At 42.7% G+C, this 27768-nt stretch overlaps 1 protein-coding gene across 11 annotated transcripts in view; it reads left to right on the forward strand.

Moving 5' to 3' along the window:
- Tenm2 (teneurin transmembrane protein 2) overlaps positions 1–27768 on the forward strand; it is a 1226193-nt gene that overhangs the window by 958847 nt on the left and 239578 nt on the right. For all 11 annotated transcript variants that reach the window (XM_034506847.2, XM_076937038.1, XM_034506844.2 and 8 more), the window contains one exon: positions 1505–1743. In XM_034506847.2, coding sequence (XP_034362738.1) covers positions 1505–1743 — 239 coding nt within the window. The remainder of the gene's footprint in view (positions 1–1504; positions 1744–27768) is intronic.

Consider the following 27768-nt stretch of genomic DNA (forward strand, 5'->3'; position numbering starts at 1 on the left):
TGAGGAAGTCAGCTAGTAATTAGCAAGTTTGGAGATTCTTGAAATATGTGTTCTTGAAATTTGAGTTCTTTATGGTCCTCAAAAATTCCTTAGTAAAAGTTAGTCGTTAAGAAGTGAGCACCTACAACTCTGGTCTACACAGTGAGTTCCAGGGCACTCAGGACTACACAGAGAAATCTGTATCAAAAATAAAAAATAAATAAATAAATAATAAAAAATAGAAATGCATCTACTGAAAGTGTGGGGGAAATGGAAGTGCCTGTCTTGACATTTTTACATTTTAGAATTGCAGCAAACGCAACTACAAAATAATAGGACTCCGGTAACTCACACATGTGTGCATGCATGCATTCACTTAATTAAGTCTTCCTTGGATGTTGAGATATTAACGGGAGGCCAGAAACATGAGGAGGAATGAGTCCTAAGTGAGATACAGCCCCTGCCCTCAAGTAGCCAGACTCCAGAATCTAATTAGCCATCCATACAGTCTCCTGGACATGTCATTGTTTTAAATAAAGTATAGTCAATCATGCTCAGATCTTATCCTTAGCATATATTGGAAGCAGCTTTGGAGTGACAATCCTCTGAGAAGTCATGGGTTTTTTTTCATACTTCACATAGTTATCACATTATAGGTCTGAGTATCAAGGATACCATGTTCAACTGATGGGCAAAGATGTTTTTTAAGAAGTAACCATGATCACAAGACCTAACAATGCAGTCTGAACAGGGAATGTAACTATTAATTGCTGCTGGGGGAAGGAGAGATGAAAATGTACAGGCACTGAGGTAAAAAGAGGCAGTCTGGGATAAGATTTAACAGCAGAAATTTTTTTTTATCAAAACATAGAGCTCCCGGTTCTAATCCTTAGCCACATACCCGACTCCCCCAAGTCTGATGTTTCGTATCTAAATTAGAGATATTATAACCTTTAGTTTGTAAATGGTAGTGACAACACATTTCAAGTGTCTTTCAATGGCATATATCTAATATGTGATAACGCTTAGCATCGGCGTCACTGTCATCATCTCAGAGCGAGTGACAGTAATTCTCTTTTCATATTTGCTTTGAACACTTTGCCCGGATTGTTCTGGAAGGTAGACTCTAGATGCATCTGTGAGTCTGTGAGATTATAAAATTAGGCAAACTTGTGGAAGTAAGGTGTATCACCAGCCAAAGTAACCTTACACACACACACACACACACACACACACACACACACACACACATCTCCTCCAGCCCTCCAAAGTAAGGTTAGTTAACTCACATTTTGCTAGAACTATGAAAGGTAAAAGTTCATGTCTTGTGACAGTCGGCACACCTATGACTAAGTGTGTAGGAAAGGGTAGCAAATGGGACAAATCGTTGGGATACCTTTCCTTCGTGTTTCATGGACGTTCATTTGCGTCTATGAGGCACCACCCTGTAACTATGGAAAACAGCAGCTAAGCTTCTCCATTACCCAACCACAGACTGGCTGACCCTTTCAATCTTCTCTTCCAGGCACTTCCTCTTCAAGACGTCCTCCGGAAGCACACCCCTGTTCAGCAGCTCTTCTCCAGGATACCCTTTGACCTCAGGGACCGTTTATACACCGCCACCCCGCCTGCTGCCTCGGAATACGTTCTCCAGGAAAGCCTTCAAGCTGAAGAAACCCTCCAAATACTGCAGTTGGAAATGCGCTGCCCTGTCTGCCATTGCCGCGGCCCTACTCTTGGCCATTTTGCTGGCCTATTTCATAGGTAAGTGAAAGCAGCCTTGGTTACCATCCTGGTGGTGAGAAGGTCGGGAAGAGGCCATGGACTTGTGAATTTTGAAGCCCTCTGATGTCTGTACAATTTGCCTGTTGGCTCTTGAAAAATGTAATCCTGAGTGATGGATAGGATGATTTTTTTTTCCTCCTGAAATCCATTCCAGTCATGACTCTAGCTGACACTTATTGGAGGTGAAGTTATGCATCTTGGCTGTGTCTTTTCCTGGAGAAGAGCTGAGAATTATCATCCCTGAAAATTCCAGCCTCCACTTCCACAGTAACTATCTAGATTTCTCTATCACTGAGTTTGAATGCAAACCAGGGCTCTGATATCCACGCGGCATCAGTTCTCTAAAAACTCAAGAGAAGCATAGGTGTCCTTGTGCACAGAACATCTTGACCAAGGAGAAAACCAAACTATCTCATTGGTTTTCAGAGCAGTGGAATAGAAATGGGATTGAGAGGCCAGAGCCTACGACACGATCTTCATCCAGATTCAAACACTCACGTACAGTTGACCTTGTTCGGCTTCCTTTCTTTTCCCCTGCTCAGCCTTCGTTCTCATCCCACTGTGTAGTGTTTGAATTTCAATAGAGTTCGTGTCTTGTGGCAGCCCACAAGACTTAGTCTATGGGAAAGGGTAGCAAATGGGAGAAGTTGTTGAGGTACCCTTCCTTCGTGTTTCATGGATGTTCATTTGTGTCTATGAGGTACCAACGTGTAACTATGGAAACCAGCAGACGTCTGGGAGCTCAGAGGCAGGGTGCCACGTGCATATGAGCATCCTGGGCTGGACACAAAGCCTGTTCACAGTTCCTGGCCCTGACAAAGAGCCCCACTGCTGCTGCTCTGTCAGCTAAGCTTGCCAATGGCAGATCTCCTGGCCCAGGCAGAGGCCATGGTGGTGTTTGTTAAAGTTTATTTGAAACACTTGATGATTCTGGCTTGCTTTGAGGGCAGCTATGACAGATCTCCCTGGTTTGGCTGTGCCATGTTGCAAAGCAAACCTATAAAACACCAGTGAAAAGAGGCTGACTCCAAAACAGTTCCAAACATGCAGGAAAAAAATCTCCTCGCATTTAGAAAATGAAGACAAGGCATTACTGATGCCGTCTAGGCTGGCCTTCTTTCTCTCGATATCAGCCCTCCTTCTCACTCAGCACTGGGGCTCCTACACTTAATCCCATCCCTCTAGCATGATGCCTGCCAGAGAACAGGCAGGCCCAGAACTCTCCAGGGCATTTGACCTAAGCTCACCTGATGGCAGAGAAGTAAAATGGTTTGCCTCTAGAAATTTGGGGCCTTGCCCAAGGTAGACTAGTATAAGCCAAAAATCAATATACTCTTTCCATTGTCTTCCACAGCATAACTATGCTTGTCCTGCTATAAAAAAAAATAATAATAAACATTTACATATTCCTTATTAGCTGCATTTATCAGTAATGTCCTCTAAAACTGAGAATGCTGATACTCCGGGGAAAGGAAATGGGCCATGTTTGTATGGGGTTTTGCAAAACATCTTGCACTCTTAACCCCCTGGACCCAGTAGGAACTGAGGCCTGAGACTTGTCATTCCCTAATTTCAAGTCACATCTGCTTCTCACCTCTTGATAAAGGATAGAGCAGTCGGTTGACTTAGACTGCACCCCCCCACACCCCAATCACCTAACTGAGATCTTTGTGTTATTAGAGGGAATTTTATGTGAGTCCCCAGGTAGCTGTTTCAGGGGCTTGGTGGAAGCAAATTGAATGTGCCTTTAGGGTCTTTGCATGATTTGGCTTTGTGTCAGAAACTTCAAAAAGGGTCCATGTGCTCACTTCTCAGGCTTAATGTTCTGCTGGGCCAGTGGGCACCATGGGGAACCCAGATGTAGAAATTGAGGCACTGCCTGCCTCTGCCAATGGTGTCCCTAGTGTGTCTCCTCCTCCCCTTGCAGGGGAGAAATAGATGGCTAGCGCCTGATTTATTGAACTTGATAGTTAAAATATAATAGCTTTCTGTAAGGGCGATCACATAAATGGGCAACTGTGTAGTGAGAGTTTAATGTTTTAATTGGGTGTGTAACTTGTAAATGATGGATTAGGAAACATATTTATCCTTAGTCCGGAGGCTACTGGAAGCTGGGCCTGAGCATCTTACTATGGTCTATCGGTTTATAATCCATCCTTTCCTATTTTGTATGCTTTAAGTTAGATTATGCTTCGACCCTGGAGTACTGAAAAATAGTTTATGACTCCAACTGAGTGATGTGACAGGCCAGTTTGCCCAGCAGTGATGCCGGTAAAGGTGAAGTTACACAGTACTATCAGCTCCCCCCAGAGATGGCCAGAGATCTGCAGGCTCAGTGAGGGGTCCAGATCCTAAGTGCTGACATCGGACCCAGCAATCCATTTCTCCGTGGAGAACCGTTTGCCTTCTGAGCCTTGGCTTCCTAAGTACAGCATCAGGGCAAGATAGTTATTTACGCACAGAATCTCTGAAGTACAGCGAGGATTAATTAATGTGTATAAATCACTTTGAAGATGAAAAGCAGTATATTATTAATTACAAAGCTGCGGGGGCATAAACACTGCATGCCAAACACAGAGGAGAGTGTTGCGGGGCACAGGCATTGATTGTACCAACCTAAAACAAGCCATCAGGGAAGGACAGACATGGAACCTAAAATCCCAAGGCCCCTGTTAAAGAGACTGGCACATGCAAGACCTCAGTCCATTCTGGTTCACACACAACTCCCTATTCCATGAGAACATGACAGGTCCTGAAATTGAAGCATCAGCTCCAGGACATTTATGGGCAGGCAGTGGGTTCAGGCCTGCCAGGCACTGTGACAAATAGGTCAAATTATCTTTCTTGCATGTTCAAACCCGTGGAGAGAAGCCTTTCCAGAAGTGAGCAATTTGGAATAGCTCCCGCCCAGTGACGAGTCCTTCCATATATCCAGGCATGTGGGTAGGTGTAAAAAGCAGAGTGCCAGCCAGCCCTTGTGCAGATTGGAAGACATGGCCCTTCAGTGACTCAGGAGAGAGTCCCCCGGTGCCTGCTCATGCAACTGGGGTAAGAGAACTTCCATGAAATGTTCTTCTATCCAGTTGTCTCTGTGCCAAATTCCCCCAGTGGGAGAAAAAAAAAAACCACCCTGGAAGACATTACTCTGAAAAGCAGCAGGCACCATCAGGAGACCACTTTGTATATCACTCAGTCCCTGGCCCAAACCAGTCCTTGTCTAAGAGAGCTTGGCTGAGAAAAGAAAGGGAGTTGCTTTCATGGGAGAGGATGCTCTTCTTTGGGCAGCTCAAGGGTTTCCATCGCCTACAATGTCAGAAGTTTCTCTGTATCCCTGTGTCTTCAAGTCATATAGACCCAGGAGAAATGTTCTGTCTTTCATCTCCCCAGTATATCTAACTCAACAGGAGCTGGTTAGAACCTTCATCCTCCTTCAAGCTAGGTGCATTCCTGATTTAAGAAGAAAAAAAAAAAAAAAAAAAAGAACCTTTATGTAAAGTTATATGCTGATTCCTTTTAAGTCACATGGCCCAATCACCAATCACCGACATACTCCGGAATGGAAGAGGAAACTGGAGGATTTAAAATCGTTTGGTAAACACAGCTCTGAGACTAGTCATGGAACAGGCTAACTGCAGCCACAGTGAGGTGTTATAGTCTTCTACACCTTGTTCCCTTGGTCTTCTCATAGGCACCCTGGTCCTTCCCACAGCTCCCCAGGACTGCAGTCAGCCAACTTCTCAAATCCTAAATGAAACCCAGTGATTCCTCTGGTGACATCAACTCCTCTTACCTAGTTCTATCCTTATTCACAGGGGATATTGGTTGGTTTTTATTCTTCTAGAATCCTCTTCTAACACAGCGGGCAGAAACTGTACCCCACCCAACACCTAGCCTTCTTCCCTATCCTCCTGTCTTTTGTTATGGAGGTCAGCAAACCTTCCCATAGAGAAACAATGGTGAATAATTGGGGTTCTGCAGAATTCAGCCATTGTGACTCAGATAGTCATTGGAGAGTGTATCTACAGCACTATGCACTGAGCATCATAGTATTTCCATGGGTCAGAAAATACCATTCTTCAGATTTTTTTAATTATTAAAACCAACTCTTTAGGTCATGTGCCAAACACAAAGAAGCATTAGACTAGATTTGACCCAAGGGCCAGAATCTGTCAGCCCATTCAAAGCCTTTACCACTCATTTACTAATAACACGTTTGCAGGGTGAAATTCAATTGCTTTCTGACTAGTAAGAGTTCAGCCATGAATCCACCATAAATGAAACCTGTGACTGCCGTGTTCTGATACTGATATCCTAATCCATAGTGAATAACTATATCCTGACTCTTGGCCCCAGACAAAACATAAGAAAAGCAAGAAATTTGAAAGAAAGAAAAAAAAAAAAAAAAAAAAAAAAAAAAAAAAAAAACCTTCTATAGAAGGTTCCATCCTAAAAATATGGCTTCTAACTAGACTTTTAAAATGGTACTTCAGCCCATTTATGGAATACCATGTCACGTACCTCCCATTTTGCTGCATAATCTCTGACTCTCCACTTTTGTTACCTTCCCCCTTGCATGTGGTGGTTAGAATAAAAATGGTCCCCATAGCCCATAGGGAATGGCATTTAGTAGCTGTGGACTTGTTGGAGGAAATGTGTCACTGTGGGTAGCCTTTGAGATCTCAGATGCTCATACCATGCCCAGTGTGACATTCTCTTTCTGCTATTTGTTTACCTGGATGTAGAACTCTCAGCTCCGTCTCCAGCACCGTGTCTGTCTGTGTACCACCATGCTTCCCACCATGATGATAGTGTATGAAACCACTGAAACTGTAAGCCAGCTCCATTGCAATGTTGTCCTTTATAAGATTATAGGTGCTGCAGTCATGCTGTCACTTCACTACAGTGGAAACACTAACTCAGATACCTCACTCTTCTGCAAATTCATTAGCTGTTCTAAGACATTATTTAATACCTAATTCCTCTTCATTGAGGTCTTCCAACAGGATAATAATGCTATTGGGCCATTGACTGAGATCTCATTTTTGACTCAGGTCAGCATTGGATCGGGTCTTGTTTCCTTAAACTGCACACAAGTTTTTACAGAGCTCCCCATGTCAAGGGAGAAAGATACTTCTGACACATGACTCTATTGTCAAATCCACATGATCCTAGAAATTCTGAATTAAGAGTCCACACAATGACATATAATTCAATCTGTCATCGTTGAGTCAGAAAGCATACTTAACCCTTCTCAGGCTTTCAGCAGCTACTCCACGTGACCAAGAAGGGAAGTCAGTAGAGCAAAAGATAGGAGCTTATATGTCATCTTAAATTAGTCTTTAGCTCTTCAGATCACTGCCAAAATTATATATATATATATATATATATATATGAATGATATTAGAAAGTCACCTTGTCTTGTTCACTGCTGTAATTCCTGCTAAATATGAAATACTGTGTGTTAAGCTCCCCAGCACTCTGTCTTCTGCCATTCTAACTTTGATCTGTGAAGCATGCGGGCCATCAACATGTCAGGATGTTAAAAGTGTGGTAATTTGGGGTGCTTTCAGTTTCTTTTGAAAACAATGAGAGATTATTTTCTATGGAAACTAAAAGCCTACCGTGTGTTTAAAGTTGCTACACTTGAAAATTGATATGTTGAGACTCATACTGATGAATCCTGCTTTCTCGGCTGCTATTTTGTGTATTCTCCTCTCAAAAAAGTAGAACAGGTTTTGGAACAACATAAAGAAAATGACAGCAAATGATGAGAATCCGATGCTCACCTGGCATCCTTTGCGAGGATAAGTGCGGTTTAGGACAGTCGCTGGTCCTCTCGCTCAGACCCATTGCTCGTGGACTATCCAGTGAGATGGTAAGCCTCACCTGCGTGACTTGCAAGTCACAAGGTTGCCTCCTGTTATCCAAATGGCAGAATGCCAAGTATTAAATCTGTGCAGTCTAGCAAACAGCATTTCCATCTAACTCCCTGTCCCCAGATGGTCCAAAGGAAAGAAGAGCAGCGCACAAATAAGTCAGGGGACCCAGTTAGGCATTATCTGCTCCGATTGTATAGCCGAGGGTTCATCTAATAGATATGCTAATGTGCTCTTAACCGGATAATAAAGTCCTGTCAGCGCTTACACACCGTCGAGTCTTTGGCAGTGGGACTGTCATTTCATAGTTGTACTTCTGATTTCAGAGGGCCTGTCAATTTACAGGAAGAAAATTAAGTCATTCATTAGCTAGGCCTCTATCACCCACAGCCACATGTAACATTTGCACCTCATGTTTGACATTGGACATCAGATAGTTTTGCTTCTGAAAATGGAGCGGCTTCTTTAAGAACATGTGTGTGCAGTTTCAAAGGACTGAGCCCAGACGCTTCTGGATGGTCAGTAGGTATGCCAACCTGCCTTGCTTTCCTCCCAAGATTCCTGTCCAAAGTCCAGAGAGTAGCCAACGCTAGACATTCCTGCCTTGTTGGGTAAGAATGAGAGCAGAAAAGAAAAGCCAGGTCTGACTTTGTACAGTACGCTCAAGCAAAACCAGGGAGGGATAGATACAACTGAAAGTCTGTCCTACAAGGATTGCAGAGGACCAATACTTGGTGTCACCAGGGTTCACTCTCTATGAGGACATGTTGATTGGCTGACCGTGCTTCATTTCCTGTCATCCCCAAGTTGCTGCTCAAAGCTTTGCTCTTCTCACTGTTTCAGAGGCAGTTATCACTCCAGCAGCCATCTCGGCTACAACACACAAAAGACTTTTTAAAAATGTTTTCCATGATGCTAGAGATTAACAGTGTGGTAGGCAAATGCTCTACCTCAGAGCCATGCCCTGAGCCAGGACTTTTGACTGGCCCCCTTGTGTAGTAGCCAGGCCCACAGACTCTCAGTGGTCTACAGGGAGCTTTTGGATTCCTCATTTCTTAAGTCTTGTTCATTTCTTCATTTCCACACGCACTGGGCACAGCTCTTAACGCATTCTCCATAAGTGTTCTTTTCTTCTGTATTCTGTCTGTAGCATCATTGTAGAAGTCATTGTCCTACTATGGTTATCACACAGCAGACGACGTAACAGAAGATGCATCAGATTTGGAATGGGTACCCTTGCACTCTGCATACAGCCATGTGACTGTCTATGCCTTTGCAGTTTACTATTACTGGCCCTTAGTTTCTCCTCCAACCAACCAGAGATAAAGCTTCTATTTATGAAGATGCTGCAAGCTGAGATGGAGAGATGTTTCTGCAGTTAAGAGCAGGTAATATTTTTGTATAGGACCCAAGTTTGGTTCTCAGTACCCATGCCAGGGAGTAGGGACTTTTGTGCAACTCCAGACCCAGAGGATCTGAACTTTCTGGGCAGCTGTACACACATGCACATACCTATGCACAAGTGCATGCATGTGTGTGCATGTACACACACACACTTAAAGAGATAAAATGAATCGTTCTTTTAAAAGATGTTTCAAGCGTTCACTGAAATGATTAGCACATAGTGAGTCATGCTGTCAATCTAGTACATACATGGCCAGTTGCATCCTAGAAGTTCCATTAAACTGATTCAGTTCCTTTGCATTTACCGCCTTTACTTTGTATGTTTGGGAAAACAGAATCACAGACCACCTGGTAACAACGAGTAGACAGGTCACAATAACTTATAACATCATCCAGAATTATACTGATTCCAGACATTCAAAAACATGAGATAAGATCTGAATCTTAGAATGATTGCCATGTGAGGCCCTGACACACACCAGAGGCTCAACTATGCTGTTATTGTGACTACTGTTTTAGTTCTTACACTGTAGGCCAAGTCTAGTAAGAATAAACTAGGCTTGGGAGCCAGTATATCCCAAAGTGACGACGAGCCCGGCCTTGCTTGTAAAAAGCAATCAAATATTTGTTGAATTAATGAGTTCTGTTCAGGATTAGATCTGAGTTGGATCATTTGTGGCAACTCCTTTCCAAGTACCCCAAATCCCTAATCCCTGGTTTCGCTTGTCTTGTCAAGTGAAAGGTTTCTGGCTTCCTGACATTGTGACAGTCATTGTGGCAGTCCCAATTGCATTTCGTGTTAGCATTTAGGCAAGGGAACATTGGGGAGGCTGTTTAAAAGCTGTATTTCAAAGCTTTCATCCCCATCCGGGGATCTGTGCTTCCCTGGAAGGGAGAGCACTGCCTCCATGAAGCTAAGGAGTGTTTCTGTCTGGCAGCCAGCCACCATTTGGCATTCACATTACAAAAGCAGAGTAGAATTCAGCAGGAGTTCAAGGTGAAGACGCAAAAAATGGCATAAATCTGAAAGTCTGTTTGCTGTTTCTCTGTAAATGAGGGTGCACAGAGAAATGGAAGCAGTCACGATGAGGCACCAGATAGAGAGGAGAATAGGTCTGTGCACACAAGTCATATACAATCTTTTGTGCACTGAAATGCTCTGCTCAGCTATATAGTCGCCCTCATATGACAGAGATCTGACCCAAAGCAAACTCCCCAAACATATGTATTTTTCTTAAGGTCACTTTAAACCAGGCTTCTGATGTCTGCCAGGGGAAATTCTATTACCTAACATTCATATTTTGATTGAGATGAACAAATATAAAGAAATTGTGCCCGACCCTCCTATCAAACAAATCATTACATAGATTGAGATCACATAGTAAGGGCCTCCATATAAGGAACAAACAGCCGATCGACTATATTAATACATTTAATACTGCCATAAAAAAAGAGGAGAGTGCATTACATGGGCTGCTAATTTTATTTTTTATATCATCAACTTTTTGGCCTCAAGTAAATATTAAAATATACCAGAAAGATCTAACCACATGGTTATGAATTGGTATTAAAACTTTTGGGGGAGGAGAATAGGAAAAAGAAAATACTGTCCTTCTCTCTTATAACCAGAGAGAATTTTATAAGAAATGGAACAAGCAGCATATTTCAAAAGCTTTTCACTGCTCAAAAACAAAGGTTTGGGTAAGAAGGGAGGAGCGACTTGCCTGGTCTTTGTGAGTCTTTTCATCATGGTTTTCTTCACAGCTGCGAGGGAAGGCCCTTCCCTTGGGCTGGGTTTTCAGTCAAGTTAGGTCATTTGTGGGAAGATTTGTGCAAACACGTTTGCCTCTCCCCTGGGGACTGTGATCTTTGGAAAAGAAGGACATATTACCTTACTTTTGCCTGAGCGGCCATGATGCAATTCTCTCCGTTTGCTGACTTATATTACACCATAAGCGCTTTAAAGTCACCTTAATGAAGTTTAGATTAGACGGGCTTCTGCTCCCCAGAGAGAAGGGAGTGGCAAGCATGTCCATCGCCTTCTGTTCCTCAGGCCGTCATAAATGCAATGAAATCTTTCCAGGAAGTTTGGAGTGCCTGGGAATTGGATGCATTTTTTTTAAAAACTGGTTTTTAAAGCTACTTTATGTCCTAAATTTTATCACCATAGACTTCTGGGGGGAATTAGCTAAATTTAGAGTATGTGTATTTAAATTTTCTTTTAATAACAAGACTTACAGACTTCCTGAATCTCAAGAGAATTGTGGGGTTACTCTCTTTCCAACGGGGGGTGGGGGGAAGAAATCTTACAATGTTGTATGCTAATATTATGTATTACTAATTTATGTTAATTTAAAATTTATTAAGAGTATATCTATAGTCTTGTGTATGTGAGTTTATGGCCTTTCCATTGAGTATGAAATTTTATTTTGCCAAGTGACTGATTGGTTACACAGTGTTCAGGAATCTGCTGACCAATCCCAGAATCAAGGACATTTTTACTTGACTTTTCCCCATCCATCTAGAGTCTAATAGGCAACCCCATAAAAGTGTACAGTTAATAGGAAGGTTTAAAAAGCCTGGGGTAAGTTATGTTTTGCATAAGTGACTGGAAGTCTAATATTAATCAGGCACATAACAGTGATAAAAGGCACGATTCTCCTATTTCTCAGGACCATCAAGGGACAGCTGCTATACTAAAAAGCTTTTTATTAACTTATTGGTATGAGTCAATGGTCCATCATCAAATGTTTTCTTGCCCTGAAAGGTGGAATGCCCTATCATTGCACTGAGAGAAAGTGAGAACATCTGTGTCTCTTGCCATCAAGCCTGTTATCAAATGACAATGCTGTCACCTCCCTTCTAAATTTAAAAATTTTAAAGCTTCTAAACAAACAAACAAAAACCTGCCCTCTGATCAGCTTATACTTCTTTCAGCTGATACTTCTTGGGATGTCAGAAGTGCAAAGTCCAGATCCAAAAAAAAAAAAAAAAAAAAAAAAAAAAGAAAAAAAAAAGGATTCATATCAAAGAGTTTAAGAACTAAAGAAAAATGTGTAGACTCTGAATAGAATTAATTAGAAGCATTAAGTCAACAATGAAGACGATGAAATTCCATATCAAGGGGGATAAAATATGGAGAAACCAGAGAGTATAGGACTGGCCCCCAGCATACCAAATTACATATAATAGTCCTCAGAATTCCTTAAAGCAGTCATCCAACCAACAAACTGAGAAGAAAAGCAACCATTGAGAACAGAGGTGATGTTACAACCCCTCATCTGGCATCATTAAGTTTTTGGCTCCCTCATGAACTACTAAGATAAACAACAGTGGACAGCTCAACATTTATCCAAATAACCCAGAAAGCTACCATGATAGAGGAAATTGAGTTTATAGACACAGCAGGCTCTTGCCTAATAGATGAGGGTAATGTCTCTAATGTTGAGCATCAATCTATATCTCAAATATATTATGAAGGGGACTCTGAAGAATAACTCATCCTGCAAAATCGTTTTGTGCTGAGGGTGGTTTATCTTCCGTTGTGTCTAATTGATATCTATGTAATTCAGCCACAGCCCCTGCTACTGAGAATGATGTGAAGGAAAGAAAGAACTAACATGGCTGTTAGTTCCTAGGGGAACACTTATAGTTGGGGTTCCCAAATCACATTCACCTTCAGATCCGGTGTCTTAGAATGTCCCTTTGAAGCCAGACAGTAGGCGTGTTTACTTTGTAATCATGTGAATGCATTCCCAAGTGTCTTCAATCCTATTCTAATGTCAACAAGAGCTGGAGGAGAACCATTTTAGGCCAGGCCCTTTCTCTGCATTACTTTCCTTATCTCAGTGGCATTAAAAGAATGTCTACTCAATGCATTTGAAATCACCTTACAACATAACCGCCCAACACAATGCAGTGGATAAAGGAACTGTCATTGCTTAACCAAGTCTTTTTATCATAACTGGACTACACTGACAGCACCTCACTCCTTGGTCACGATATAGCAAGAGGCTGGGGACATTAATGGAAAAAAGAGGGGAGATCAGTGTCCCTATCTGGCCCAGGTACACAGGTTCACACCAATACACACCCCCTTCACAGCTCTGACAAGCCCTGCCCCCAATGTTCTTGTCAGAGACATTGTTTAATTTGTGTGGGTTTAGTGGACACATAAAGGATTATATGAGTTTATAGGATGCAGTGATAATTCAGTGTATTCAGTGAGAAATTATCAAGTCGGCATAGTTAGCATCTCCATCCTCAAACATTTATCATTCCTTTATAGGAATGTTGGGGGCCCTCAAACACCTCTTTTCTGGTTCTTTATAAAGCGTCCTATAAATTGTTTATAAATTACAGCTACCTCAGTATGCTGGGAAACACTACAACTTCTCCCTCCAAAATATCGGCGTTCCCATTATCCACTTCTCCCACCACCACCCCCGTATCCCCTTCATGTGCACATTTCGTGAAACCCTCAGCTGGCAAATTTGATGTGGCTTCAGTAGAGCATCTTCCTGTCCTGCTTGCACCTGTTCCATCCTTCTTGGTGTGTGTTGGCATCTGATAGAAATGATACTGTCTCCTCTGCCCCTTCCCCTGTCCCAAACATCGCCCCATTAACCATCTTTGAGCAAAGTTCTCATTCATCCTTTCGGTCACATTTAATTTTTAAAAGTAATATGCAGAATAAAAAAGACCATGCAGTTAATTTCATTTGGGGCTTTTTAAAAAATGTACTGGCCTGTTGAGCTGTGGCCTTCTCTCAACCTCCGGCTCCTACCCCAACGCTCTTGCCTCTTAGAGTCACAGGGTGAAGGTACTGCCTAAGGGCCTATGGTCCTGACCCTGTCTTAGAAGAAATGTCTTCATTTCTTTTGTGAGAATGTGGCTGCTGACTGCATGGTGTTTTATTCTGCTCTTCAAAACTGACAGGAATTAAGCCTCTCGGAAAGGTCAGCTGACCACACAGAGATGATAGCTGTATTGTGAGGAAATACTGATGGCTTGTTTTAATGTCAGAGGGAAATGGGAGAGTGGGACCAAAGAAAGAGCCGAGATTAGATTTGCCTTGAAGGAAGAAAAATTGTCTGTTGCGTTTTTATGACTATGGGATTTATTAAACAGTGGTGTGCCGAGCAGAGGGAGAGCTTTGTCACGGCATGGGAAAACAAACAAACAAACAAACAACAACAAAAACCTAGGGTGACATAGAAGCCAAGCAAATCTAAGGCGTACAGTGACAAATACCCTACTTTTACACTCCCTCCCCCAATTGCTTTGCCTGTGACTCCCACAAGAGAAAACAGGATATCCAAATTAAAGAAAAAAAGCCCCACAAACTGAGGAAGTACCAGAGTGGATGGAATTGGCTCTAAGCCTGTAGCATCACACATTTAAAAACTTACTCACCAAGAAGAGTACGATACAGCAAGCATTTTGTTGGAAGAACTTGTGTGGGAGTCTGTTGGTGAAAATGTAGAGATAGACTCTGAGGAAGAGAAGCTAGGCGTGAACTGAAGAAACATGGAAAGGGTTCTTGTCTTCTGTCAGGAATGCTGTCAAATCTGGACCAATATTTCAGTCTGATGACTGGCCAATGGGGTACAGACCTTAATGGCAGGGAATATTTTATATGCAAATGGAAAGAAAGTATGTCGAGAAAAGCAGGATTCAGAGGAAGAGGAAGGTGATATGAGAGAACATGCCTTTGTGTAGTCAAAATGTGTTTGTGTGTGTGTGTATGTGTGTAATATATGTTTGTATGGTTATGTATATACATACACAGATACACATATGTATGTACATATACAAATGTATGTGCAAATATATACACACATACACATATATGTACATATTTTTTTCTGTAGAAATGGGCAAACGGAAAGAACCAAGCAAAAACTTAGGGAAGCAGTAATTTTCATTGGTCTATAGAACAAGAAAGACCCACATGTTCACCAGTAGCCTTGCGGATAAAGGGAAGCTTACTTTATGGTCAGTTCAGAAAATCCTTTGACTGAGATTAAACCAGCTCTTATTTTTCTGCTGGAAGATGAGGCCTTGACATCCTAAAAGATTCTATCTATGTATCTTCAGAAGCCGGTGGGCGTGGGGCGGGGGGCGGGGGGAGTGCATGCTGAGGTGAGGGTTAAAGCCCATGGCCAGCAAGGATTAAGTCGATCCAGACACTCCCAGGCTCCACTGTACAATCACAGAAGAGTCTGTGGGAGGGTCGCCATGGTGTCTTGATGGAAGGGTTTCCACTTGTGCATAAAGATTCTCCAGGTAGCAAAGAATTTTGACTTGAGGCTTTAATGCCTTTGAACGTGCATCAAGAATAACACTGACATGCTTTCACCGCAGCCTTGGAATCCTAAAATAAATAATAGAAAAATTGTGATTTAAAATATAATTCCAAATACTAACTGGGCCCCGCTGCCTAGATGAGTAATAAGCTTCAATAAATGTGTGACAGGCACAAGGCTCTTCAGTATGAAGAGTAGTGAGGGCTCAGAAATAGAAATAGGTTTTTCATTACATGAGGGATTATGTTCAGCCTGACTGTGGAGCCTGTTCAGCGGGGCCTCAGCTGCATCCTCTGCCTGCGGTCGTATTAACCAGTAATAGTAAAACGGGTGACGCGCTGCCCAAGAACAGCGATTTGTTTTAGGGAGGAGAAAAAGGTCGCTTTCTCCTGCTTAAATCGGGATTACCATTGTTTACCACACACTTTCCCTTAAACTCCTATTCGGGCTGCGCTAATGAGCGGCAATCTGAGCTGGTTCCACCTGGGTGCCTGCTGAAATTTGTGAGCCAGACAGCAGAATGGTGGGGGGGGTGGGAGATACTGCTCGGGACTGGCGTGGGTTTGCCCACACTGGCTCACCGGCACTTTTCGTAGGGATGTTTTAAGTGTCATAGGAAGTTTTTGCTTCGAGTTTCAAGCAAAACAACCTTGCACCTGCGCGTTCCCAGTTCAGTATCTGAAAATGCACCTTTTTTTTTTTTTTTTTTTTTTTTTTTTTTTTTACCCCAGGCTTCAGGACAGACATCGTTCCTGGAGAAACTACTACATAAGCCAAATGACCAAAATGGCTATGGGATCCCCAAAATGAGCGCCATTTGGGATTTCAGAAGGGTTTAGGAATACGTATAGTAAAAAGGGTGGGTTATCAAGTTGAGAGCACCTTTCTTCCTCCCCACCCCCCCACCCCCACTAATAGAGAATTCTTTTCTTGAGTCAATGACTTCATCCACCAAAGACCATTGTTTACCTGGAAACCTGATACATCACCCCTTTCCTTCTCAGGTCTCCCTGTGAGGCCCACCTGGGTAATGGGGTCCTCCAATGAAGAAAACCTGAATTTGCATGAGGAAGTTCCAGCCTCAACCCTAGTTAACTGGCTGCTCAAGGGAAAGTAGATGAAAATTCCCGAGTTCTGTTTTACTGAACAAGAAGGAATGGTAACAGTTACAGTAACCGTGTTATGGCTCTCACAGTTATTCTATGCAAAGTTTAAAGCAGATTTTGATTTTTTTTAAATTATTTTTGCCTGGCACATAATCTCATTAGAAGGAAAACCCAGAGATGTTGAACTGGAATTTGGGGATTTAGCTATTAGAATCCAGAAAAAAAAAGGGGGAGACCCCTGTAGTTGACGATGACTGGGTTGGGGAGGTCACAGCTTAGCTCAGTCCTGAGAAAGTAGATAAAATAGAACCAGGAATCAGCCTGGAAGCCCTTCAGACAGCTAAAAAAAACAATGGAAAGATGAGAGATTATAATTAGTCAGGAAGGAACTTGGCCATGAGGACACCTGACGAGGCCAGTTAAAAATGGTAGTGGGAATAGAACACCAACAGATGATAGATGGTCTTGAAATCTGGCAGGAGGTTTAATTTGATTAATTTGGCAGTGGGGAGGGTACTCTAAGTTCATAAGTGAGAGTGTAATGTGATAAAATTATGACATGATTTCATGTCAGTTACCTGCTAGAGGCTCCATAAATATTTATTTACTAATTGATTGAGGGTTCAGGATAGATTGGGGAATGGAAGGGGAGGCAGGGAGACTTCTCAGAAGGCACTGGCTGTCACCATGGATGTGTGCTAGTAATGGCCCATGAAAGAGAAGACCCTACAAACACTGAGTTTCAGAGAGACTCCAAGAGAGGTTGCTTGCTTTCAAGCAAGGAAAATCTGGGTTAAAATACAACTTGTTTTGGGTTGACTCCGGAGCTGAAGAAGAGAGAAATTTTATAATACATCTTCCAGGGTTTATTATTATTATTATTTATTATTATTGTCAGAAAAGGAGAACTCTGAAAAATTAAAAATTAACACACAATCTTTAAATCACCACTCACTTTTCTAAAAGCATGGTTGGCCAAAGCATTTTTTATTGCTATGTAATTCTACCAGGGCTGGCTGGAAGCCATTCTTTTTTAATGCACTCAGTAAATCTCTGTGCGGTTTCTTTATTATGAGAGAGCCCTTTGATCCAATGAAACCCATCAAGACCCCTTCTGAGGCATTCACTTTGGATTTTGTGTGAACGTCTGTAGAGAAAAAGAAGGGCAGAACTAAGCTAAAGCTGAACTCTAAAAGGCTAACGAAATTCCGCCATAACACAGACCTTATATTGCTCTTGGAAACCAAGGAGAAGCATTGGGCTATATACCCACTGAAGCTCAGCATACTCGTTTATAAATAGAAAACACACCCCAGGACTTGAAGGCACTTGCCTTTTCAGATGCAGGCTGTGGTCAGGAGAGGCTGTACCATAGCCCTGTTTGATTCAGGGCAGAGAAGCTGACAGATGAAAATCTTAAAAGAAGAAAACTTGCCTTTTGATCGGCTGGTTGGGAACAGGTTGGAAATGATGACGAATCTGCTGCACCCTGCACCATAGGAGCAGCTTTCGACTCTAAGGCATCTTCCCACATCTGTCCGTGTGTCTGCAAATGAGGCTGACTCACTGCACCCAGGCAGAAGAGGGAGATGGATGGGGTTGGTTATGGCTTTGCCGATCTGGGCAGAGAGGGCAAGACATCAGGGAATGAGCCTTTGCCTTTCCCCCTTCACCTCCTCCCACTCCACATTGAGGTTTTCATTTATTTTCTGGGCTTTAACATTTGACTGGAGTGTATGAAGTGCCCTCTCAGATGTTAGGTGCCCAGAGTCAAGCATAAACCAGCACGTTCACCTGGGGAGTTTGAGGATTCGTCTCCAAACTAACCAAGGTAATTTAGGCTCTGGAAGCACTTCAGCTTGTGCCATCTAGATTCGATGTGTAGATGATCCTAAATTTAGTCTGTAATTGTGTCTCTGTGCTTTCTTACTATCTCCATCCTTTTTGCACCTCTTCAAATCGCCTCTTTGCTTCAGGGAACCAAGAAACTAGCCTTGGCCACAAAGCTAGGCATCCTATTTCTGCCTAGTTTTTTCAAAGTGATGCCATATTGCTGGTGGCACCATGATTTACGCAGGGTAGCACACAATTCATGGTATATGGCATCCTGAATCAGTAACCATTTCCAACCTTAGTGAAGACCAAGGTCAGACACATACCTCCTGTGCTTGACCATGCTTGAGAGGCTATCCCATAATATCTGATAAACTCAGCCCTACAGCCTGCATGTTTTCCTAACAGAGATATCACTGGAGTTAGATGTTATGTCTATGTGATCGTAATATAGTCATAATGTGCATTTCCTTCAAGTCTGTAGCTCCGTCATAAATGTGGACAGGAGTTTTATGTTGTATTTAAATATGGTAGCTCATCAGGCAGGTTATATAATCATAGCATAACTGTGTTATGCTGACAACACTCTGAAACCCTCTTTAAAATACAAAGGGAACCTGCTCTCAGGAATTCAGAGATGGCACAAGGGTTGTAAGACATCGAGAAGAAGTTTAGAGTGGAGTTCGGAATGAAGTGAACAGGCTCTTAACCGTGGGTAAAGTTCTGAGAGAACAACTTACACTGTTCTTACAAAGCAACTTGTCGTTTCTCAAGTGTATAATGAAATAATGTGTATAATGAATTTTCATGTGCAGCAGCCTCTCCCTCGAGTTTTGGCCTCTTCAGTGCTTCATAGTGTAGCAACTGAGTCTCTTAGAACAGCATTTTGCAATCTGAAAACCAAGGGCTCCCCAAAAGACCCAACAGGAAATGTAAATGAGTGTCAGCTCCAAGACTGCTTATGTATAACTGAATGGGGATTCTGCCCAATGTGTGGTGATATTCATGAAGAATTCTAAAAATTGCTGAGAGTTGAGGAAAAGGAAAGCCAGACACAAAGGCTGCCTATTGGGTCACTCCAGTGATTAGCAAATCTTTTAGGATCTCTGTGTATGATGAGAGCAGAGAGTTTGGTAAACAGTCTGTGAAATGGGAACAAATGCCCCATAAATATTCAAATTGGAGGTGCTCCCACACACCATGGGATGAGGTGCCATTTCAGATGATAGCTGCTTTTCTTAGCTGCTCTTGTGATGATCCTTTGACCATAACAGCTTTTTATGAAAAGGATGGATAGGAACCCATAAGGCCTTTTGATGGAGTATCAAGTAGTTTGTCCTTTAAGATGACTTGATTTGAAGAGATCCTGGGCACAGATTGATGCAGTAGTCCAAATATTATCACTCCTGACTTTGCAGTCTAGATGGAATAATAACAGGTCACGTCAACCTTTGCTCATTAAGGAGGTGGCCAAGACCCAGGGATGTGCAAAACTATTTCTCCACTCTGGCAACTGTGCTACTGAATGCAGGGCTTACAGTGCACTGAGGAGCACTTACAAGCTATCCCCAGTGAGATTCACCCAGCAAGATCTTTGATATACCAGGGTTCGATTGCCCTTCATACTACCTCAGTGTGTCACTACACCATCCCCTTAGCAATACTGAGCAATGTCCATAGAAATTACAATTGTCACTGGTAGAGGATAGTAAGTGGGTGGGAGGATTGTCATGAATACTGCTGATTATCCTATAATACTCAGAACATCCCTTAAATAAAAGATTACCTGACCCAAAATATCAGTTGTGCCTGCAGATTTATAAGGGAATATTTCCCCCTCCCTCCCTTCACTATCACATCTTTTTAAAGAATAAAACCAGGAGCTTTCTTTACTCTTGGGGATATTTTTCACAATCATTGTCTTTGACCTTCTTCAGTGGAGGCAAAGAGCAGTGTAAAGTCTGAAGACGTTACTTGAACAAAGCTGGTCCACTCAGTCCCATAAGAAGAAGGTTTGGTCCCTCTGAGTCTAGGTCTATCCCAAATTTCTTTTCTATGAGATGCAATTCAAAGTCAGCCATTTGTTGAGGCCTTGCTATGTTCAAAAACTCCTCATTCAATATCTAACTCAATGTCTCTATGACTCTATCTTCCTATTTATAATTAGAGAAAGAGACTCAGATAATTAAATGATTTGCTAAAGGGGCACCTAGTTGGTGCTTTGGGTTTGAACATCAAAAAGGGGTCACTTAGTACTAAAGTCCGTGCTTTCTCCACTATTTTCATTGCCATTGACTTACAAGTATGTACTTAACCATCTTTGCCTGATGTGTTTGCTTCCCTCAGAAGTCCTTAAAATCAGCTCTCAGTGATGATGCTTCTAAAGGAGAAAGTGGAGTCTGCTGGACTGTACACACTTGTTAGCCCCATGCTAGCTATATCCTGAGAACCAAAAGATGAGACAGCCCTTAGCTGGGTTTGTTTTGTAGAACAATACATTTGGGACATATGCCAAGAGGGAACACAGACAGAAGGAACTAATGGAAAAAATAAAATACAGTTTAACGCTGTAAATGAGAAACAGACCTCCAAGTCAAGATGACCAGTTAAGACAGTTTCAGGAACTCAACAGCTGGCTCAACAGTTAAGAGTATGTAATGTTCCTGCTGGAGGCACAGTTGATCTCTGGCTCCTGCATCATCCACGCACAACCTCCTGTAACTGCAGTTCCAGAGTATTTGTCACCCTCTTCTGGCCTCTTTGGGTACCTGCACTCTTGTGCACATTACCCACCACACAACACACACACACACACACACACACACACACACACACACACACCATTTTAGAAATATTTTGAAAAGAAAAGATGGTGTCCTTTCAGGGATTCTTTCACTCATAGCTTTCAACATTGTCAGCCATTAATACTATGTGCTAGCTTGTATCAAGATTCTTATTTTCCTCTCATAGGTAAGTGACATTGTCAGGATCTTGTGTTGTTCATGCTCCCAGCAAGTTGGACTCTGCCTGGGTCTCCACATTGCTAATGCCTGCCTTTGGACCACTTTACCTGGCTTTATAACCTTCCTGTCCCCTGGTGGCTAATGTTACTACAGAATCTGATCCATCTTTGAGGAGTAGGGAAAAAGAGTAAAGGAAAGATTAAAGTCCAGAAATAGACAGGATCATTTTTCCCTCCAACACACATACAAATGAAATACAGAAGTTTACTTAGATCTCATGAGTCTAACTCATGACATAAACTATGTCATATGGCTGTCTCTTATTTCAGGAGAAGCTAGGAAAGTTTTCCTCAATCCGCTGATAGAAGGCAACATGGAAAAATATGCTTGGAATTATCTGATGTATCCAAAACCCAACAGTAACTGATTTGAGTGATTTTACACTCAAAAGCCAAGTTTCTGCATCTCTCAAAATAGATGCAGAAGAGCTACTTCTAAGAAATTTTCCTTTCATGCGTCTCTAATGTGGTGCTTTTGGAAGATGGTGTGTTAGTCTGCAAGGGCTGCCATAAAGCATACCACAGACCAAGCAACTTACAGCCAAAGGTCATTGTCTCACAGTTCTGGAAGCCAGAAGTCCAGGGCCAATGGGGTGTCCTGCCAGGCTCCCCCTAAAGGCACTAGAGATAGGCTGTGATGGCCTCTCTCTGGCTCTAGTATTTTGGTGGCTTGTGACATTGCAGCTCCATCTTTAGATAGTGTCTTTGTCTATCTCTGTATCCAGATTTTCCTTATTAATAAGGACAGCAGGCATACTGAACTGGGGCCCACCCTGAAAAGCTCATCTTAATTTTGTCTTCTGCAGACGCTAATGGTGAAGACGGCCACGTTCACAGGGACTTCCAACATCATGTGGGGGAGAGCACACAAGTGGATGCAAAACAAGGGATTTTTCTGAATCTGTCTTAGTATCTCATCAGTAATTAATGATGATTAGAACATTTATTATATTCCAATAAATTCATACAGCTTCTTATCTAATCCTTATAATGACCACATAAAATAGGAGCTGTTATTATTTTTATCTTCCAAAACAAGAAACCAAGGCACAGAACTATTAGGCAATCTGCCCAACAAGCAGTAAAGAATATGGCTAGGTATCAACTGCATGAGTACAGACTCTCCAGTCCTACATTCAAAGATTCTGTAGCTATTCTTACCCATAGCCATCGCCACCTCTGATATATTGAGCTTCTCACTCATAAATGCCATACAGGAAAGGTAGTGAGATGGCTCAGCTGATAAAATTGTTGCCTATGTAGAAGCCGGGCACCTAGAAGAGCCAGGTACACCTTGTAATTCTAGCATGGGGAGGCAGGGACTAGAGGATCACTGGTAGTTACTAAACAGTTTGTCTAGCCAAAAGGGAGAGCTCTGTGATCAGTGAAATCCTGTTTCAAAATATAAGGAAGTGAGGTGGGAAAAAAAAAACCATTGATCTCTGGCTCCACACATATATGTATAGGGACATGGGTGCATGTGTGTGTGTGTGTGCACACACACACACACACAGAGAGAGAGAGAGAGAGAGAGAGAGAGAGAGAGAGAGAGAGACTGCTAAGTAGGGTAGACATGTTGATTTCCTTCAAGCTTAGAAATATTCCTTTTGAAAAAGCCATTCTTTGCTTCCTTAGAAACACAAATAAAACACTCCGTTCTGCACTAGGCATAATGGTTTCCTCTTATTCAAATGCAAGGCCATCTGTGCAAAGTATTTTATTTCAGCATTCATTGAAGTTCACTTAAAAGATGAAACCACCCTTAATGGAACAATGAATGGAAAGATTCCCAAACTGAAGGCAAAGGACTGGAGAATGGGGAAGGGGCCTTCAGTTCTTGCCACCAAGCCCTTGCCCTGAGCCTTCTGAATGAATGTAGTTTTGCTCTCATAACCAGGGAGGAAGGCAGCCCCCAGGGAACAAAATGAAGCAACACTGTTTATAGCCCAAGCATCCTTGAGACTGAAGCACACACAGTCCTGTGCTTAGCAGCCATGGGGTTCTGGTACAAACTGGATAGATGCGTACAGACACTGCAGAGGCTGACCCCTCTTGCTCAGAGACAGCAGTGGTTGCTTCTTACCATCTTTAAATCTCTGCCACAGTCCTCACTGCAACACTGCAGCCAAGCTCTACAGCAAAGTGCTTCTGATTTGAGCCAATGGAAGCTTCTAGAATCAGAAAGGGGACATGTTGCACATAGGAGACCAAGGCACTTCTCATCCTAACCACAACTCAAATCTGTTTAGTTTGAGTGAAGAGAGTACTTAAGGTGGCTTCTTGTAGGCTCTCCTCAGCCTAGAGTTTGTCCACTAAGTGATCACTGTTCCTCCATGTGCACACGGGGCGGGGGGACCCTTTCCACTTTCCACTGATCCTCTCAGTTAGTAAGCAGCCATGGGGAAAGTGCATCCTAATTTTCTCCTCATCATCCCTGGAGATAAAAAGCTTTCAAGTAAGAAAGGACTAATAACAGCAGTTAACATTTCCTGCACACTATCTTAAACACTCACATCCTTCTAGAAGAGATGAGGAGGGTTGTTTCTGCTTGGCAGATGGGAAAACTTAGGTCTTGGAATTTTCCAGTGACCGAGCAAAGTTCTGGGAACCAGAGGTAAAGGGCTTGCTTTCAATTCCTTCCTCTGTTAACTCAAGGTGTAGCTGGGAAAATCAACAAAAACAGCCTCTCAGGGCCTTGCTTTCCCTCAAAATAGCAGTGATGGCATGCATAGAACTTTCCACCCATGTAGGCAGTAGGCTTCGCCTGTGTTGTAACAACGAGCCACCCTGTAGGGTTCAACTGTTTTGATCTTGATTTTTTTTTTAAATTAAGGAAACTGAGCCTTAGCAATGTCGACACAGCTTGTGGAAGGTTGCATAGCAAGGTGCCGGCTGAGCAAAACATTCATGCACCTAATCAGAGTATTCTGTAGTCTCCATGTGAGTTGTCCCCAAGGCTCTTCTATTCAGGATTTTTCTCGTTCCCTTGCTTTCTCTGATTAAGCTTAGTAACCAACACATTTTTTTTCTCCCCAAATATAGCTACATGGGTGGAGTGCTCCTGTGACATCAAGGGATAAGCATCACCTTACAGATTTGGTTCCCACATTATAGATGTAGGCAAAACTGGGGTGCAAAGCCTTAAGTTATCTGAATGCATCAGGTTAAGGGAACACAAGAGTAGCTTCAAAGTCAGGCCTGCAGAATGTAACACCCACATCAACCTGAGTTCTGTGGGCCTGACACTCAGAAGCACTATTCACTACCGTTTGGCTTCAACTTCATGTGAGCAATGAAGTCACAACCCCTAACCATTTTCTCATGCTTTGCGGAGATGAAGAGGGTATTTAGTTTGGTCAGAAGCCCTGCCATCAGTCAGGATAAAGCAGGGATTCATATTCCTCTGCTTACCAGATAATAGTTTAAACAAGTTATTCTACCCCCGAGACAGTTACACCATCACTAAAGTAGCAGTAGTCAGTGCACCCACCTCCAAGTGTTGGTGCACAGCTCAAATGGCCTGGGTCAATGGCTCAGATGATAAAGGTGTAAACATTAGAACCTGAGTTTCTTCCCCAGAACCCATGCAAAAATTCTATGCAACAGCATGTACCCATAATCTCAACTCTGAGGAGGCAGACATGGATCCCTAGGGTTCATGGGCCAGTCAGGACAGCCAAATTGATGATGTCCTGGTTCAGAGACTGACCCTTCTGAAAGAATAAGGTAGTAAATGATTGAGGAAGGCACCTTACATCAATCTCAGATCACTGACACACACATGCATACACGAGCACATTCACACACGTGCGTGCGCGCACACACACACACATACACACACACAGTAGTTACTATAGGCATGAAAGTAGATGTAGCACACACATCTCTCATTGTGGTCAATCTAAAGTAGGCGCTTAATAATTGTTAGAAAGAACAAGAGTGGGCCTCATAAGAACATTAGACAAAGCCAGCTTATGATTGCGCTAAGGGTTTCAATAAGCTTCTCCCTACAGGCACCCTACTCTTGGCCCTTACTCTCAGCCTTGATCGTTTGGTGGCTTCTTTTTCAGCCTTAGACATAGATACACTTCATTTTTTCTAAACCAGCATGAGGATCCTCTCGTTGGTCCACTGGAGGAAGAGGAAGCGAGGCTAATGCCATGTGAGAAGCTGGGGACTGGTGGAAGGGATATAGGCTGCCCGGTCTGCTTAGTCCTGAGTGTGGATTCAATTCTCATTGCAGTCTCCCAGAGCTTCCTATTATCACTCTAGTATGAAGATAACAATGCCCACCCTTGCCGAGTTATCATTCAGAGTAAACAAAGTGATAATTATAAAGGCCTTTAATAGCTAACAGGACTGAGGCGGTTATTTTTAGACTGGCCAACTCATTTGCATGGGCTCTCGGTGGTGGGCAACTGGGAAGGTACAACCTTCGTCTGCCCAGGGTTTTCTTGCTGTTCATATGTGACATCTGCATTCTGAATCTGCTTCCCCACCCACCCACCCCGACCCTTAGCTAACAAGCTGCTTTTGAATAGCACCCTTGGCTGTTTTATTTGTACTGAGAAGTAAAAGATGCAGAGGAATTTTTTTCATCTGAGTGTTTAGAAGGCCGTTTCTTCTCACTCAGCTTCTGGGTACACCAAGGGTTCAGCCCTCTAAAAGGAGGGGTCTCAGGTGATTCAGTCACCATCCTCATTGGCTCTGTCTTGGGAACAGTGGTCATTTGAGGCAAGCACTTCATACGTTGGGAGTATGTGTGTATACATTGGGAGTGTAAGGCCTCAAGGATAGGCAGAGGTTTTTCATTCCAGCCCTGTCATCAGCAGGTGGGTGGCAGGTGACTCCTGGGACCTCCTGTCCTGTCACTTTGGTTTTTATATGCTGGCTTTGATTGATTCCTTCTCCATCCTACCACTGTGCATTTTCTCATCTCTCTCTCCCTTCTAGACATCCTTCTTTGTAGCCCAATGTTGGGGAATGATGGTCAGTCTCAGTTTACACTTAAATTTTTCCTCCTTCTGCTACCTGGAGATATTAAGCACCTGATAACACCTCAGACTCAGGTGTGGCGTTCGTAAGAAACACATTGTGCAAAATGACTTTAGGATCCTTGTTACTGTAGAAATGCCAGAATTACAAGAGCCACTCCCTTTCCCTCTCTGCCTGATCCTCCCCTCCTCCCGCCTGCATCAAGTCTGGTTTCTTCTCTCTCTGAATTTACCCAGCTCATATAATTTGCCTTTTCATTTTGTGAATGGAGATAATTTGTGAATAGAAATTACTTCCAAATGTTTCAAAAATATTTTCTAAGCATTTGCTTTAACACAGTCTTAGGAGCTCCCCACCGAACCCCTCCCCACTTTTTTTCTTCTTGCATTAAAAAAAAAGTATTTCTAGGGAAATGGAGGCTGAGGTGGATGGGGGTTTTAGGGTGGCTTGCTGTTCTTAGATATTATTTATTGAACATGTTTTTATGTTTCTAATTGCTAGAGTAACTGCAGGTAAGATTTATTGACACACACACCCCCTGAGTTAGAAAAGGCCAAGGGATATTTTATGCAAGCTCTTCCCCCAAAAGATCCAGAAAATAAGGGATAAAATGGGATAGAAAACAGGGGTTTCTGGATGAGTTAGGGAGGCACTGCTTGTCTACACTTTTTGGTGAAGTGTTCCCTATATCAGAATTTTAATTTAAACACTTATTCTCATGACTAAGTGATGTTCAGGCTCCTCCCACACATGATGGGCCTTGTTCTTAGCACAACCATTCAGCAAACATTCAGTCTGTCCTTGTCTTTGTGCCAATACCCTAGAGATGGTATCCCCAGGAGGTTCCTATCACACACAGAGTAAAAAGAAATGTACAGTCACCTACAGCAAAAGACTACTGTGGCCACAGCAGGGTTTGATAGGTAATAGGTGGGGAAAAAAAGGGAGAGAGAGAGAGAGAGAGAGAGAGAGAGAGAGAGAGAGAGAGAGAGAGAGAGAGAAAGGAGAGAGGAGGGGAGGGAGGAAGGGAGGGAGGGAGGGAGAGCGAGCGAGCAATTTAAAGTATCAAGGAGTACTTCAGAGGGTTCCTCATTGGGTTCCTCAGAGGAAGGGTACGTAAGAATACAGCAGAAAGAAGTTTATTTCAGGACTGAAGAAATCCAAGTTCAATTTTTTTTTTAAAAAAGCCCAAGGAAACAGTGGGGAACATAGGTTGCACTCCATCACTATGGTTAGCACTAGAGCCAAAAGATTCAGGAACTGAGATATTGGTGGAGATTGGGCTGAAGGGCATCACCACAAAGACTTCATACACTACAGATGTGTGCTTGGGTTTGATTCCGAAGTACCATGAACCCTGCTGAGCATTCTGAGTCACGGTGAGGACCAAACAACAAAAGCCCTGTGCAGAATGAGGTGCATGGGTCAGTACTATAAGCAGTGGGAGCTAAGTGTGCTAT

Source organism: Arvicanthis niloticus, chromosome 6 (assembly GCF_011762505.2).
Source record: "Arvicanthis niloticus isolate mArvNil1 chromosome 6, mArvNil1.pat.X, whole genome shotgun sequence".
Lineage (NCBI taxonomy): Eukaryota > Metazoa > Chordata > Mammalia > Rodentia > Muridae > Arvicanthis > Arvicanthis niloticus.